This window comes from Hydra vulgaris, chromosome 10 (assembly GCF_038396675.1).
Source record: "Hydra vulgaris chromosome 10, alternate assembly HydraT2T_AEP".
NCBI classification, from domain to species: Eukaryota; Metazoa; Cnidaria; class Hydrozoa; order Anthoathecata; family Hydridae; genus Hydra; species Hydra vulgaris.
In genome coordinates, this window is record NC_088929.1 from 45,794,801 (window position 1) to 45,811,035 (window position 16,235).

At 28.0% G+C, this 16,235-nt stretch overlaps 1 protein-coding gene across 4 annotated transcripts in view; it reads left to right on the forward strand.

Moving 5' to 3' along the window:
• The window catches only part of LOC105843740 (adhesion G-protein coupled receptor G2), a 103,686-nt gene that overhangs the window by 36,217 nt on the left and 51,234 nt on the right, over nt 1-16,235 (forward strand). For all 4 annotated transcript variants that reach the window (XM_065808142.1, XM_065808140.1, XM_065808141.1 and 1 more), the window contains one exon: nt 8,220-8,393. In XM_065808142.1, coding sequence (XP_065664214.1) covers nt 8,220-8,393 — 174 coding nt within the window. The remainder of the gene's footprint in view (nt 1-8,219; nt 8,394-16,235) is intronic.

Here is a 16,235-nt window from a genome sequence, read left to right on the forward strand (position 1 = left end):
ATTTTTTATCTCATAATAACATCCCTACACTGTTTCAGCTTATGAACCTAGAATAAAATAAGATTTCTTACTGGTTCAAATCAAACAGATTATTGCTTAACATTAAAAAACTAATTAGATTTTCTTTCATCCACCTTCTAGAAAAAAAATATTTTCCTAACAAAATGCCATCCCTTTTCATTGATAATGTTGAAATAAACATAGTAAATTTTACAAAACTTTTAGGTGTTTATATTGATGATAACCTTACTTGAAAAATTCACATTGAAAATTTATGCAACAAAATTTCAAAAAGTCTAGGAATTTTGTATAAGGTTAGAAACTTTTTGAATAAGAAAATTCTAACTCAAATATATTTCTCCTTTATTCACAGCTGTATTAACTATGCAAATATTGCATAGGCTAGTATCTACAATAGCAAACTTGAACCTCTTCATTGTCATCCGAAGCATATAACACATTTAATAAATTTTAGTGAATGTTTTACCCATGCAAAACCTCTGTTAAGAAAAATGAATGCACTAAATATATATCAACTTAATGTTTAAAATGTACTATGTTTTATGTTTATATGTAAAATCAATTCTTCCCTGGTTTCTCTTTATAATTGGTATTTGTCAAATGATAGAAATTAATACATTCTATGCCATGATAATTTTTATTAAGCAGCCATATTTTCTAAAAAATAAAATAAGTTTAGCATTGCTTATTGCGGATTATTTTTATGGAAAAAAGTAGTTTTAAAATTTTTTTCATAAAAAGTTTTTATTGAACAATGTAATTACAACTAATTTAAACAAAAACTTAAAGAATTAATTATTACAATTAATGATTTGGTAAGGGATTGTCCATAAATTATGTAACACAAAGCTTATTTAAAAAATAGAAGTAGGACTGTCATGGTTATGACCGACACGACAAAAAAAACAACATAAAAATGCTTTTAAAATTTCAAGTAAAAGCTATGAAACTCAGCTTATAATAGCATCAATATGTGCTAAATATACACACCAAATGTTTGTTTTTTACTATGCCATTCCCATGCATTAAGTCTGACAAAGTTATTTTTTGTTTTTTTTGTTTTGTTATTTCACCTACCCAAGGCCCAGAAGGCCACCACAGATGAGGAGGCTACTTAATTGTGGTTATAACCCTCTCTCAACTCTATAACTCCGAAACACGAACCTTGGCGAACAAGGCCGCTGCGGGGAAAAACAAGTTGAGCGCGGTACTACCATATATTGTGGTTTTATATGTATATATGTATATATGTATATTTATATATATATATATATATATATATATATATGTATATATATATATATATATTTATATATATATATATATATATATATATATATATGTATATATATACATATATATATATATATGTATATATATACATATATATATATATATATATATATATATATATATATATATATATATATATATATATATATATATATATATATATATATATATATATACATATATATTAATGAAGAAAAAAAAACTTTTTCTATGGTACTTTAAGTTTCATGCCTATACGGCAATCATCAGCCATTGAATACCTATGAGTTTTGTTTTATTATTATATGAGTTTTGTTTTATTATTATAATACAAAATAGCCTTAAATATCAATATATATATATATATATATATATATATATATATATATATATATATATATATATATATATGTGTGTGTGTGTGTGTGTTGTGGTTTTTAAAACCACAATATATATATATATATATATATATATATTGTGGTTTTAAAAATAAATCACAATACATCTATATAATAATGCTGAACTTAATAGTAGTAGTGTTAGTAGTGCCCTTTTGAGCATGTTTGACACAGAACTCTTGGCAGCCATTAAAAGTGAGGTAATGGCCAGAAAAATTTGCAGGGGCTTTGTTTTATAAGAAAACAAAACGAAAGTGTATGCAAATATCTAACATAGGTAAACTTCAAATTATGTAATAATAAAACATACTAAATCATATATCAAGTTTTACAGTTTTACTTTCAATTGAAAGCTGGATTGTGTCAACCTTTCCTTTATTTTGATCTATGGCATTTATTTCCGTTAAAAAAAATTCTTATATAGTTTTCTAAATTTGTAAGTCAATGTGCCAGCGTAGCCGAGTGGTTAGCGTGCTCAGCTTCTCAACAAATAAGCCATGGTTCGAGTCCTACTACTAGCAACTTTATTTATTTTGTTTTTTGAAGGTTTTTTAAAATACAATATACTTGTGAAGTTCTATAGAGACTATATACAAACATATTTATCGATATTATACGAATGTAAAATATGTAACAATATAGGAACGATATTATGCAAATGTATACATATGTAATGACATACAAACGATAAAAATTCTAAAAACATCAAAAATGGGGGGAAATTTGTTGCGTATGTGTCATGATTGAGATACTTATCTTGTTTTAGTTTTACATTTCAAGTTTTTTTACAACTAAGTTGAGTTCGTGTAAGGAAAATGAGGAAACATATTTACATATAGAATATAAAATCTATAGAACTATAAAGTTGTTTTGTTATAGCATTTTGAATAGCAAAAATTAAAAAAAAAAATGCAATCTGATGATTTTAACTTGCCACGCGGTGACGTTAACTTTTTTTTAAAACAATAAGGGAGTTAGCGATATATCCAGACAGATTTTGATACTGGTATACCCTTATGGGCCCCCAAATTTCTGCCCAAACTCTATTTAAAACAATTTTGTTTTTGCATCAAGTTTATGATAAAAAAATTAAATAAAATAATTGTTTATTACTTATTGCGTTGCTATTTTGTAATATTAAAATTTGTAGTCATAATTATGATATTATTTTTAATGTCGTTTAGAAAAAGCAATATTTGCAAACAATTTTTAAGACAGATTATAAATGTATTTTATGTCAATCAGAATGCTTAATTTGAATTTGCGTGTATGAGATATGGAATATGTTACTATTGGATTAAAATGTAAAATGCACCTTTAGATTGGATAAAAAAAGAAACGCTTAGCATTTTATATTTTTATAATTCCTTTCATAAAAACATTAACTTGTTTCAACATATACTAAAAATGTGTTTCTCCTCCGCTTACATTTTCATAACTATAATTTACAATTGGATTAAACTCTATAAGCTTTAAACTTACTCATTTTAAACAATAGTAAAATTGCAGTAAAAATGTATATAAACGGTTTTAAATTGTAAAATAAATAAATAAAACTTTTTAAAAACGAAATAACATAATCACGCAAAAAAAACTTGGTTTAATAAGTAAGAGAAAAATAAAATAAAAAGTTATTAACTTTTGAATGAATTAATGACCTTGCTATGCTTTTGTTATGATTGAGTTTTAATGTCCTTGCAATGCTATAACTCTGCGTTTTATGTTTTTATAAACTTTAATTACTAAAATTTGTTTGCAAAAGTTTATAAAGTACGTTTTACTTACGTAATATGGGTTGACCAAAAACTTCTTGTAGAAGCCACAACAAAAATTCGTCCACACACAGGTCTTTACACAGTAAAAATAAAAATGCAAATTCTGGACAAAAGTCAATTTTTAAAGCGTTTGATGTTAACCAAACTACAAAACAAGACAGAGAACAAGTTTAAAAAAAGGTAGATCGGCAGTTGATTCATGAAATAAGAATAAATGAGAGCAAAATTATTATCGGGCATGAATCAAGCGAAAGCGTTATCCCTAATATCAACAAACATTTACTAGATGGACATATCTACATGTGTCACCAATCTTAGCTAAAATAGAAAGCAATATTTCTATTTGCTATTTATTCTGTGAAAGATCAAGGTTGGTTATGTAGTATTTGTAAAAAAAGGACATTTACTGCACATCAAAATTAAAAGAGACACCAGGATGCTGCCAAAAAGCATCAACAGGTCAAAAAAATACTTTCATTCAAAGGAACTGTATACAATCAGATGGTTGATGGCAGCTTGCTATACAGAATTGCATTAAAAAAATAATTTGTTTAACACGATGTCAACACCAGAAACAATTTATGAGCTTTTAAAGAAAATTTAAGTGCCATTTATGAGGAGATTAAAGGAGGAAATTGATACAGCAATGCAAATTAATGGCGATGTATTTTTAGCATTTGATGCATTCAATGCAACTGGTGAAAATCAAGATCCCAACAAATTTTTAGCTAACATTAGTAAACTTTCACAATTTTAGAGCCATGCAAAACCTGCTGTTATTGATGTAGAAAAAATTATTGCACCGCCATTGTTCAATCCTTTCAAGATAATAAAGACAATATCCATCATTTTCTCTCTGATTATAAAGAAATCAAAACATTCAAGCTTTAGTAAAAGAATGCAAGTTAAAGAGTAGTAACATCGATATATATATAAGATCAAACACCCAATAACAAGTGATGCTATTTATACTATTTTCCGTACCTAGTATGCATGTGAGCAGTACTATGATATAATGCAGTTATTCAAATTGTTACTACTCATATCACATAGCATGGCAAATATCGAGAGAGGTTTTCTATGCTAAACTTAATACATTCTAAACAAAGAAATCAGCTTAGTATAATAGCACCTGATCGCCTTATGAGAGTTTCTTTGTTTAGCCCTGAAAATTTAACAAACCAAACTTATGAATTTATAAAATGTCTATCCTTTCTAATATGCCCTGAATAAACTTTGTTAGTTTATTTAAAAGAAATATATTTATATATAAATCTATTGTTTATTAAATATTGTAGTTATAAAGGTTTTCTTGCGAGAGAAGCAGTAAAGAAATAAATTTGATCTCATTCTTTATATTAGTTAGCTAATAAAAGGTATAATGGAAAATAAGCAGCAAATCGATATTGACGTTAAAGCCGTTAATATAACATTACTGAATATTTTGCTTACTTATTCCTATTTTTACTATTTAGAAAAACTAAAGTTAATTTTAAGATTCTGTTTTTAATTGCTATATAAAAAAAAGGTCCTTGAAATGCAGACAGATCGGTATGCCCAAAAAACTTCTGGATATGTCACTAGAGGTTTAAAAAGTATTTTTTTAATAAGAACATTATTGAAAATCCCAATTTTATATTTAAAATAAACCATTTATTTAATTTATTATTTTTAAAAGTAATTAAAAGTTAAAATTATTTACCCCTGTTAAACACTCTGAACCGAGTGCGCAATTACAACAGAATTTAGATAACTGTCAAATTTTATACTCGGTAAAAGATTACTACATCTGTCCAACAACATCTGTGGAGTAGTCCAAGATCATCTGTACACTTTTGTCCAAGATCATCTGTATTTTTCTTTACTCTAATAACATCTGTCCAATATCATCTGAAAATACAACGACCCCTAACAATATCTTTAGAAAAGTGTAACTACATCTGATAATTTTTCTCTAAGTCCAATAACATCTGAAAGAATTTTTTTATGTAACTACATCTGAATAAAATAATGCATTATTAGTTAAAAATTTTTTCCAGATGTAGTTACATCTGAAATAATTTATACATGTAATAATATCTGGTTAAAATAATGCATTATTAGTTAATTTATCTTAAAAATATCTTTATCTTAAAATCTACGGATGTAGTTGTGCAGATGTTATTACACTTTGATAATTCAAAAGATGTAACTACATCTGTAATATTCATTTAATTTTTGCACAGATGTTATTAGACATTAATGAAATTTCAGATGTTGTTGGACAGATTTTATTAGACATGACAAAAACTGATATTGTTACCCTGACCCGTATACTCCATTATTTTTGGCTTAACTTTTATATTACAGATCATCCATAAATTACACAACGCTAAATTTCACTAATGAACACAACAAAAAAGGTCAGAATTTTCCCTTGTAGAGTCAAAAATTAAATCAAAAATCAAGATAGTTCATTAGGTTTAATGAAAATTACTACCTAAATGATCTGAAGGTCTCCTTCGCCTTTCACCTAAAAGAACTTAAGTTCTCCTTCTTTTTTAAAACTTAATTTTAATATTGCGTAATTTATGGGCGATCCCTTAGCCTTTTATATTCTATAGTTTTTAGTGGTCTAAGATCATCTTAGTTCTGCTATTTGTATAGTGTTATGTACAAATGTTTGTAAGTGTAAACGTCTTTAGCATATGTTGAATTTACATGAATATGGAACAATTGTGTATAATAAATCTATAAAAATGAGAAAACTTTTGAGTTTTTATAGATTTATTATACACAAGAAAAAAGTAATTAGAAAACTTTTTTGCTATACTACTATTTTTTTGCTATAAATATTGCTATAATTAATATAAATATATACTATAATAAAAATTTTGCTATAAATATTGCTACAAATACAGCAAGATTGAAAAATATTTTAAATTTATTAAGGAAGGTCTTTAATCCCCCAAAACGACACTGATGACAGTGCGCTAAATCACTGAGCTATCAATGATATGCGTTTAGAAGAAAAACAAACCTAATTATAAATCTCTTATAAGCTCAAGGTATGCGGAAAAGGTGTGCATGTTGATTTTTTTGCTCTTAAAGCAATTTTTAAAAATGAATTATTTTACATAAAGATAATGAAGTAGACATTATATTAGACATTAAATATTGAAGTAGACAAATAATAGGTATAGAAATGATCAGTGTGCAATAGATAAGTATAGAAATGGTAGGTTTAGTAAAGACTTGTATTTTATAGATCCGGAAAGCTAGGATATACATATAAGGAAAAAGTTTAGAAAATATTGGTGTAGAATAGACTTACAAAGACCCGTTTTTTAATGGGTCAGATCAGCATGTATATTAATAATTTGTTTAACACGATGATATATATATATATATATATATATCATCGTGTTAAACAACGTATATATATATATATATATATATATATATATATATATATATATATATATATATATGTATATATATATATATATATATATATATATATATATATATATGTATATATATATATATATATGTATATATATATATATATATATGTATATATATATTGGCACTCGTTTTCTTTTGTGAAAGCTTGAAATGTTTACTGGTTGAGTCAGATGTTTTAAATGTTTTACTAAAATTACAATTAATCGACGTCTGTGTTAATTAAACTGTTTGCTTATTTAGAAACTTTGTATTACGGAATCCACTTTTTCAGAAACCCTCTAAAATTTATTTCTTTTTCTCTTTAACAGCTACACAATCTAACAAATTAGTTTTTGAACCAGATTTATGCTACTAATCTGAAAGCCTAACTCTGTATTCACAAATAACACCTTTGTTTTTTTTAAAACCTTTTATGAAACAGTATATATTTTTTAAAACAACAAGAAACAATTATTTAGAGTTGTGCAGTGCGTTCTAAAATATTTGTGATTAATATCCTTAATAAGCACAAGAAGACATTCTTTCTAAGGAAAGTTTCCTCTGCATCTCTGCATTAGGTTTAATAGTACATAATTAATTATTTTGTTTTAGTAATTGCCATTATGTCATATTATTAATTACCATTATATGGTAGTATTAATTGCCAAAATATATTATTAAGTGTTACAGTATAATAAAAAAATATATATTATGTTATGATACTAAGATTGTGTATTTTATTTATTTTATTGTGTATGTTTTGTTAAGTTTTTTTTAAAAAGGTAGTTTGACTGATTGGAGTCAGTGGAGTACATGCTACAGTACTTGTTAGACTTGTATTTTTAAGTTCTACTACTTAAGTATCAGGGTTGGAATACAGTCTGAAATGAATTTAACAAAATTGTAACTGTTGGTGTCGTTTTCGATGAACATTTAATATAAATTAAGTTTTTTTTTATTATTTTTCCTAATAATTTATTATTATTATTCAATTTAATAGTAATTACACAGATTCAAAAATGTTTCAGCAAAAGTTTTTTTGTAGTTGTTTCAGTATGTACTCTTTTCCCTGATTGCATAATTATCTTATTTGAAGTGTTTTTTATTGATATTGTTAGTTTTTTTACTTATGTTCTGATTTTTTATTGAAATTCTGATGTTTTATTTGAAATTAATATTATAATTTTAACATAATATTGTTTTTTTAGATAATTTTTTTTATTTAATAATTTAATATAAAGTTTATTATAATGTTTTTTATGTTTTTCAAATTTTAGTAAAATTGTTGTCTAAAGCATAAATATGAAAGTTTTTTTTATTTATAAAGGTAATTACAATGCTTGGAGTGATTGGAGTATTTGTTCAGCATCATGTCAACTCACTTCTCAAGATTTTCCATTTCAAAGTCGCAGTAGGATTTGTCAAGATGATACTTTAGGTGGGGGTTGTGTTGGCTCAAGTTATGAATCTATGCCATGTAATTATAATATACCTTGTCCAGGTAACAGTTTTTTTAAAGTTATAAATATTTAAATTTAAAATGACACTATGACTTGATGATTTTGATACAAATTTACATTTTTTTTATATAATATTTAAATTGCTCGTTAACATAAAAACAAACGTGAATTTTTTTTTATGGCTTCCACCTCCTTATTGGCGTCGGTGTTCAAGTCATTTTGCCTTCAATAATAGGCTGCGACCCCAATAGAAAGGCGGAAGCCACTGGAGGCAGAAAATAAAATATTTTTTCGTTCAACATATATTGGGAGGCAGCAGTCAAAGCTGTGGGAAAAAAGTGGAGGCAAGATGATAAAGAATGTTTATCAACAAAAAAAAATATATATATATAGGAGAGGTGTTACTAATTTTTTTATTCATTGATGAAAATGCCAATCAATTAAATATTATAAAAAAAAATCTATAAGCAAGTAATTGAAAACCAAAGACTTGATTAAGTAAAACACAAGAAAAAAAAAGTCACAATTCAATACAGACAACACAATAATAACTATTTTTTTCAAACCCCTAATTGCTTTCCTGCTTAAAGACATGATATTTAGTGGCATAGTTAATTGCAAAAGTAATTTTAAAACATATGTACAATAATAAACTCAAATTTTTTCAAGTTATATTGTTTCAATTTTATATAAATGTTTTTTGTTTATTTTTTATTCTGATTCACTCCCAACAAGGATGCAAGCAACCACTATTAAGTTGGAAGTTACCAGAAAAAAAAGAATTGACTTATAGAGCCTAGAGAATAGAGTTGCAGACATGTATCATGGTTTGATCTAGTTGGTGCCGGATTTTTAGAGAATTTATATTATGAACACAACAGTTAGTTAGTCTGGAAATACCATAGTCAGGGTTAAGTGTGCTAACTATAACAGTAACAGATTTTAAGACAAATAATATTTAAGATAGTTTGGACCTTATTTTTTAGAAAGATATGGATGCAAAATGTGCAGACCTCAGTATCAAATTTTTTTATTTGCCAAACTGATGCCAACCTTCAACAGTTTAATTATTTTTCATTATTTCCTACATTTTTGCTTTTTCCTGGGGCTGAATGTGTTATACTTATGGTGAACCTAATAAGCTCATTTATAGATTATTTTAATATTTATCCTCAACAATTATTGAAATATTTTGATATATATGTACTTAATTAAAACAGGAGCATTGCCACATTTTTGGTCAAGAGCAAATGTCCAAACAAATATAGATTTGCCTCAGTCATATCTATACCATGCAAGTCATTGAGAGCATTATACAAGAGGTTTAAATGAGGCATCATATTGATAAAGATCTGATTTCTAAGAAGCATCACAGATTTGTTCCAAATAAAAAAAGCATAACCAATTTCCTGGAGTCTTTAGATTCGATTACATAAACAATATAATAAAACGAGTCAGTATTGCTTTTTATGATTTTTGAAAAGCCTTTGACAGTTTTCCTCTTTAATAATTTTGTGCAAAATCCATACCAGCAAATATTTAGTTAAAACAAATAAGAAAATTAATCTTAATGTGTGGATATCAGATTTTTTTTTTTTTCAGCATCTTCATCTTTGCTTCTAACAAGGCTGCAAGCAACCACTAACTCGAGGGATGACATTGCAACAATGACTGTCTGGATTCCAGGTTTCTCAAGCACTATATATTCTTTTTCTGGAATGGCTAAATACAGCAATTTGTTAAGGATGTTGTTGGAAGTTACTAGAAGATTTGTTAGGATGTTGTTAGAATTTGTTAGGATGTTGTTGGAAGTTACTAGAAGAGAAAAGATGAAGATTGTAGAGTAGGGTGTCTCAAAATTTTTTTTTTTTGAAAATCAAAATGTGGAAAAGTTCAATCGTTATCATTATATATTAGTAGCTTATAGTGAAAATTTCAGCCTCCCAAATCAACTCTAAGGTAAAGAAGGTGGTTTTAGACAATTTCTATATAAAATAATTTTTCCTGAATATTATATTTTTAAGTTCCGAATATAAATAGTTTTAAATTTAAAACATTCACAAAACACTGGCTTCCATTTAAAATATATCTAATAGAATAAGGAAGATACAGATTTTGTTTGACAGTTTTATTTCAGATAATAGTTCTAAATTGAGTTAAAAAGCAATGAAAACGTGATGACAGTTGTAATACTTGTTAGATGTTCTGCAGGTACTTTTTGTAAGTTTCTTTTATACTTGCTGTCTGTTTTTATGAACAACCTAGAAAATAATAAACAAATTTAAAAAAGCAGGTTATTTTGTAAAATAATTAAATAATTCAAGCAATAAAATTCCTAGTATTTGAAATTATTAGTTTAGTTTATTAAATAAAACGATATGGAAATGCTTTTAAAAGTTTGGCAGACATTATTGTATAGCATGCGCGTACATTGGGTGGGGTAAAGGGTTGTTAGGTGGTGTTAATTGTTAGGTGCAATTGACTTCCTTTTTTTGTTAATAAAAATGAGCATGATATGTGTTTGCTATTCTAAATTGCCTAATTTTTCAAAAACAACCCCTTCCCATGACAATTTCACGCTACAGGTCTGTATAATAATGCTTAGTAATAACCTGAACAGTATCCTGAAGTCTATTCTCGTTATGTGTCCTTCCAATAAAGTCTTGGATCAACTTTATGTGACTTTCTGCCCTATTACCACTGCAAGCTGATTTGCACAAGCATAAAACTTGACAAATGACTAAGGGGCTCTCTCAATTTCACAAGCAGCTATACCTTTCTCTCTACACAGCAAAAGCTCTTCCTTAGTGATTTCTAGGAGAAAAAAGAGAAGATAACTTTGCTCAGTGACAAAATAATCAAGAGATGATATTGCAACAACGACTGGCTGGATTCCAGGTTTCTCAAGCACTAAATTTTCTTTTTCTGAAATGGGTAAATACAGCAATTTGTTAAGGATGTTGTTCTTAATGTCGGCTTCCCTGTCAGCAAGAGACAAAATTACAAGCTGGGGAGCTAGATACCAAGTGTGCTGTAGAAGTGTTTTGTTCAGAACTTTCCCATATCTTTGCATAGGCTTTGTAATCATCTGACATTTGGAGCTAGTAAGCTATTTTAAAAGCTCTTAGGTCACTTGAAGGAGCTTGAGTTGCCATAGGACTTTTCAGAAAGAATAGACCATGGAAAAAAACATGGAAAAATGTAATTTGTAGCAGCGTTTATGTTATTGAGAGTAGCAGCAGGCTCTACTGTTTTTGAATCATTTGGATAATAGTTCTGTGTCATCTGCAGGACAATAAGATAAAGACAGTCACTCATAAACCTGGCCTCATGATGAGCCCCCAGCTGCTTAAAGAAGAAATTAGGTAAATCTGCACCCATGAAGTAAGCCAGTAGCAGGCAAAGAACTTGTAGTCTCCAGCATCCCCAAAGCATGAACAATAATATTTCTTATAGCTCCATTGTTCTTTCCGGTGTTGCTAGCTGTGGTGTCAACACAACCCCAATGATTTGATCTGATAGCTCATAGAGTTCATAGACTTTGAATGGCTACAACCTGATCGCTTACCTTGGAGCTTTTAATTTTCAAATTACCAAGCAGAAAATCTAAAGGGTCAGCTTCAGGAGAAGAAACGCTTTTACCTATCCTTTTGATGACTTGTGGATATTGCATCTTCACTGGTGTACTGCCTTACAATTTTAGTATTAAAGTGAATCACTAGCTTTAAGCCTCTTACTTTGTCCATGTTCTGCTCTCAGATGATGTGGGCTTCTGAATCTACTGCAGTGTTTGCTTTCCTAGTCAGAGTTGATCTTGAAATCTTCGACTCCTCAATGTTAATACCGCCAGCTTTATAAAGAGATGTCAATAAACAGGTTCCTGGTCAAACACTAATATCATATCTTGTCATGATTGGGATCCAATTGTTTCAGAGTTCATCCATACTTAGCTAAAGACTAACTTTTACTTCCCCTGAAATCTTTTGGATCTTTGTTGGAGGCATTAAATCTTCGTCAGAGTCTGGAAGGTTAACACTGTCTGTGTACCAGGAAACTTCAAACTCTCTTTGTTCTAGTTCTTCTACCTTCCTTTTATTTTTTTCTTCTTGATTTCTGAGCTTTTCACCTTGTGAGCGCATTTTTTCTTCTATTGTTTTTATTTTCTCCAGAGCCAAACAAGCATTTTTTTGAAATATGTTATCAATACCTGCTATCTTGACTACGTGTCTTTTGAGACAGTGCTTCAGGAATTTAATGTCCTCTTTTTGAGCCTCTTTGTTCCTGATTGGATCATTTTTTATCAAGTTAAAGATGTTGGCCTTATGAATTGGGAATAAAAAGTTGTTTTCATTTAGAAAGTTGTTTACTTTCTTGCAGTAGCTTACTTCTAATAGACTTAGAGTCTTTTTAGGGACTGGTACTCATTAATCTTGTTGGTAATTTTGTTTCAGATTTGCTGCTCTGTGAGTATGAAATTGTTGTCAAATCCAGCTTTCCCCCACATATTTACAAGTTCTCTCAAAATGCAAACACCTCTGATTGTTTGTCGCCAATTCTCTTCACACATACCTTCAGCTAGCTTGCTGCATTTTAGATAACTTTTTCCAAAAGCAAGGGGACATCCAACTTTACAGTTCATCTTGGTAGTGCTAAGAAAATATCAAATGGTTAAGTAAAAATAAGCAGATAAAATTCAGAAATTTTCAAGACGTTTCCTAGTTTCTGATGTTGAGCCATTAAAACCTTCTAAGCATTTCTCCAGTCGTTGGAAGTCAATTTGGAGCAAAGCTTTGCAGTGGAAAGCCTAACAAATAAAACTGTCTACACTTTCTTGCAGCCTGTCTCAAATATTCAGCTGGCTTTAGTGTTGTATTGTGGCATTTTTTTCCTGAAGCCATTGTCTGAAAATATAGCTAACAGTATAGTTAACAAATTTATATATATTTATAAATTTATAGTATAAAATATAGCTTACAGTGCAGTTGTTTGTTTCGAAACAGCAAATAATACTATTAATAAAGACTTTTTTTGCCAAGCAAAAAAAAAAAATGTGTATCATACATAGCATACACGTTATATATACATTATAATTATTGTTATATATACATTATAATACACATTATATATACATTATAATTACATGTTGTATATACATTATAATTATCTACACTTGACAAATTATTTTAAAAAAGTTGCTTAATGATTGAAAAGTAAACTTTAATGAAATGAGTTACTTATTATGTACAACTTTCATAAGTCCGCGCACAGTTTTAATGTTTAAAGAATTAGGAAACAAATCTTTTTTTTTTTTAATGTCTCATTAAAATTATTATTACAATTATTTTTTATTTTTTAATAATTTTTGTTATTTCTTATAAATAAAAATGTATATATAACTAGAAAATAATTTTATAAAAACATTTACATAAGTAAAAAAATGTGTTTGCTAAATTCTTTCAACATAAAAAAAGTTATTACAAAATAATACATTCGCAATATAATATTTTATTACATAAAAATTGATTAAAACCACCTTCTTTACCTTAGAGTTGATTTGAAGGGCTGAAATTTTCAGTATAAGCTACTAATACATAATGGTAACAATTGAACTTTTCCACATTTTGATTTTCGAGAAAAAAATTATTTTGAGACACCCTATTGTAGAGCAAGACAAACGACTTAGAGGATTGCAAATTATATGAATCAGGAAAGCAAGATGAAGGAAGTGAATTCCAAAGAACTGATGTTTGAGGAAAAAAACCTGAAGTTACAGGATAAGAAGAAGGGTGCTGTCCATCGAGGACATCTTTTATACTATGATTGGAAAGGAAAGATTCAATAATCTTAAAGATGTTATCAGATACACCATTAGTAGGAAGCATATGGAGAAGACCAGCGTGCCAAACTTTTAGCTTTAGAAGCTTTAGAAATGACAAGAGCAATAGCATTAACCTCTCCACCTTTATCTATTGCACAATAAAACCTTTTGGTTATTACTGTTAGCAAATCAGCTGTAGAATGAAAAGATCGAAATCCATATTGATGATCAGAGAGTAAGTTATTAGATTCAGGATGAGAGATTAAGTTTTTATTAATTAAAGATTCAAAAGCCTTGCTTATGATAGAAAGAAGACTAATGGGACAGTAGTTAGACGAAACAGATCGCTCTCCAGAGTTTTTGAAAATAGGGATAACTGATGCCACTTTCCAGCAGGCTGTAAAACAACACTCTGATAAGCACTTATTGAATAGTTTTGAAAGTATAGACGACAGCTCTGGAGAACACTTCTGCAAGACTATAACAGGTATGTTGTCCAGATTACAAGCTGTAGAAGAGTCGAAGCAGGAAATCATATTAGATGCAGAAGCTGGAGTGATACAAATGTCAAACAATGGATCAACATGTATGACGGCTATACCAGGTAGAATGCAACTAATGCACAGTGGGCCAGTGACTGGACAAAAGTATAAAAATCAAAATTAGAATTTTTATGTCTAAATGGTTTCAAACCTTTATAAAGATATTATAAAACAATTTAAAACCGTTTATATACACAGGGCTTGTGATGAAGCGAGCGCGATCGCGCTCCGCTCGTTAAACGTGTCCGTAAACGGTATTTTCAAACGTTCTAGGCGCAATAAACAACGCTCGTTCAGCTAACAACGAGCGTATAAAATAACGCTCGTCCAATAGTTCAAGATTATTTTTTTATTTTCATAAAATATTTAAAAAAGTTTTTTTATTAAAGATATTCTGTTATCAAACAACTGATATAAATTATAAAAAGCACAACGTCGTTCTCTTTTGCACTAACGTAATGAATGAATGAGCAGTTTAAAGTCGTTAATCATAACTAATTTCAATAATGGAATGTGCACGTGGAAACACAATGTGAATACAAAAATGCGCAAATAAAATAAGAATAGAAAAACCATTGTAAGAAAATTAAAACTGCGGAGTATTTTTAATCTTGTGAAAATATCAAGTAAAATTTATTTGATTTATTGTTTGTAATATTCCACACATCGTTTATGATAAAAATAAATATTAATAATAGAGTAATTTTTAAAATTAGTTTTTGTTCATAGTATAGATTTTTTATTAACTATTATTTATTTTAACTCAAATTTAAAACGATTCTGTTGTTTAGAATGTTCGCAATTAAGGACATTCGAAAAGAAAACCAAGTAATGATGTCAATATTTATTAAATGAAAAGTTATTATTCTTATTTAGTATTATTTCAAATTATTCTTGTGTTATATTTTTAAGATAAAAAAATGTAATTTAAAAAAGAAATTTAAAAAAAAAATTAAATAATTAATTTGAATAAAAAATATCAAGAAATATAAAAACCATTAACCGTTAATTAAGTTTACAGAGTAACATTTTAAAATACTTATATCAAAACAACGAAGCAAAACTAAGTCACTAAATTATACTTCAATACTAAATCAATAGGAAGTTGCGTTTTTGTTTGATATTAATTTTTTATAACATAAATAGTTAAAAATAAAATCGCGATCTGACAATTTACAAGAAGTTTGGAAGTATAAAAATCTCTTTCGTTGAAGTAGTTTCATAAGTGTGATACTAATTCAAACATTTTTTGACAAAAAAATTATGTAACAGATAAAAAAAGATATAAAAAAGAAAAAGCTTTTTTTGAGTATCGCCTTTAGCAATTTTCATAATCGCGCTCGCTGACGTTATCTCGAGCGCACATAATCACGCCCGATGAAAACATATTCTAATTTTACGAGCGCGATATAACACGCTTGACGATTTTCTTCATCACAAGCCCTGTATACACTTAAAGTTTTAATAAAAATACTAATGCTGTGGTTGAAGTCAACGCGAATGTAAATTAGAAAAAAAAAATT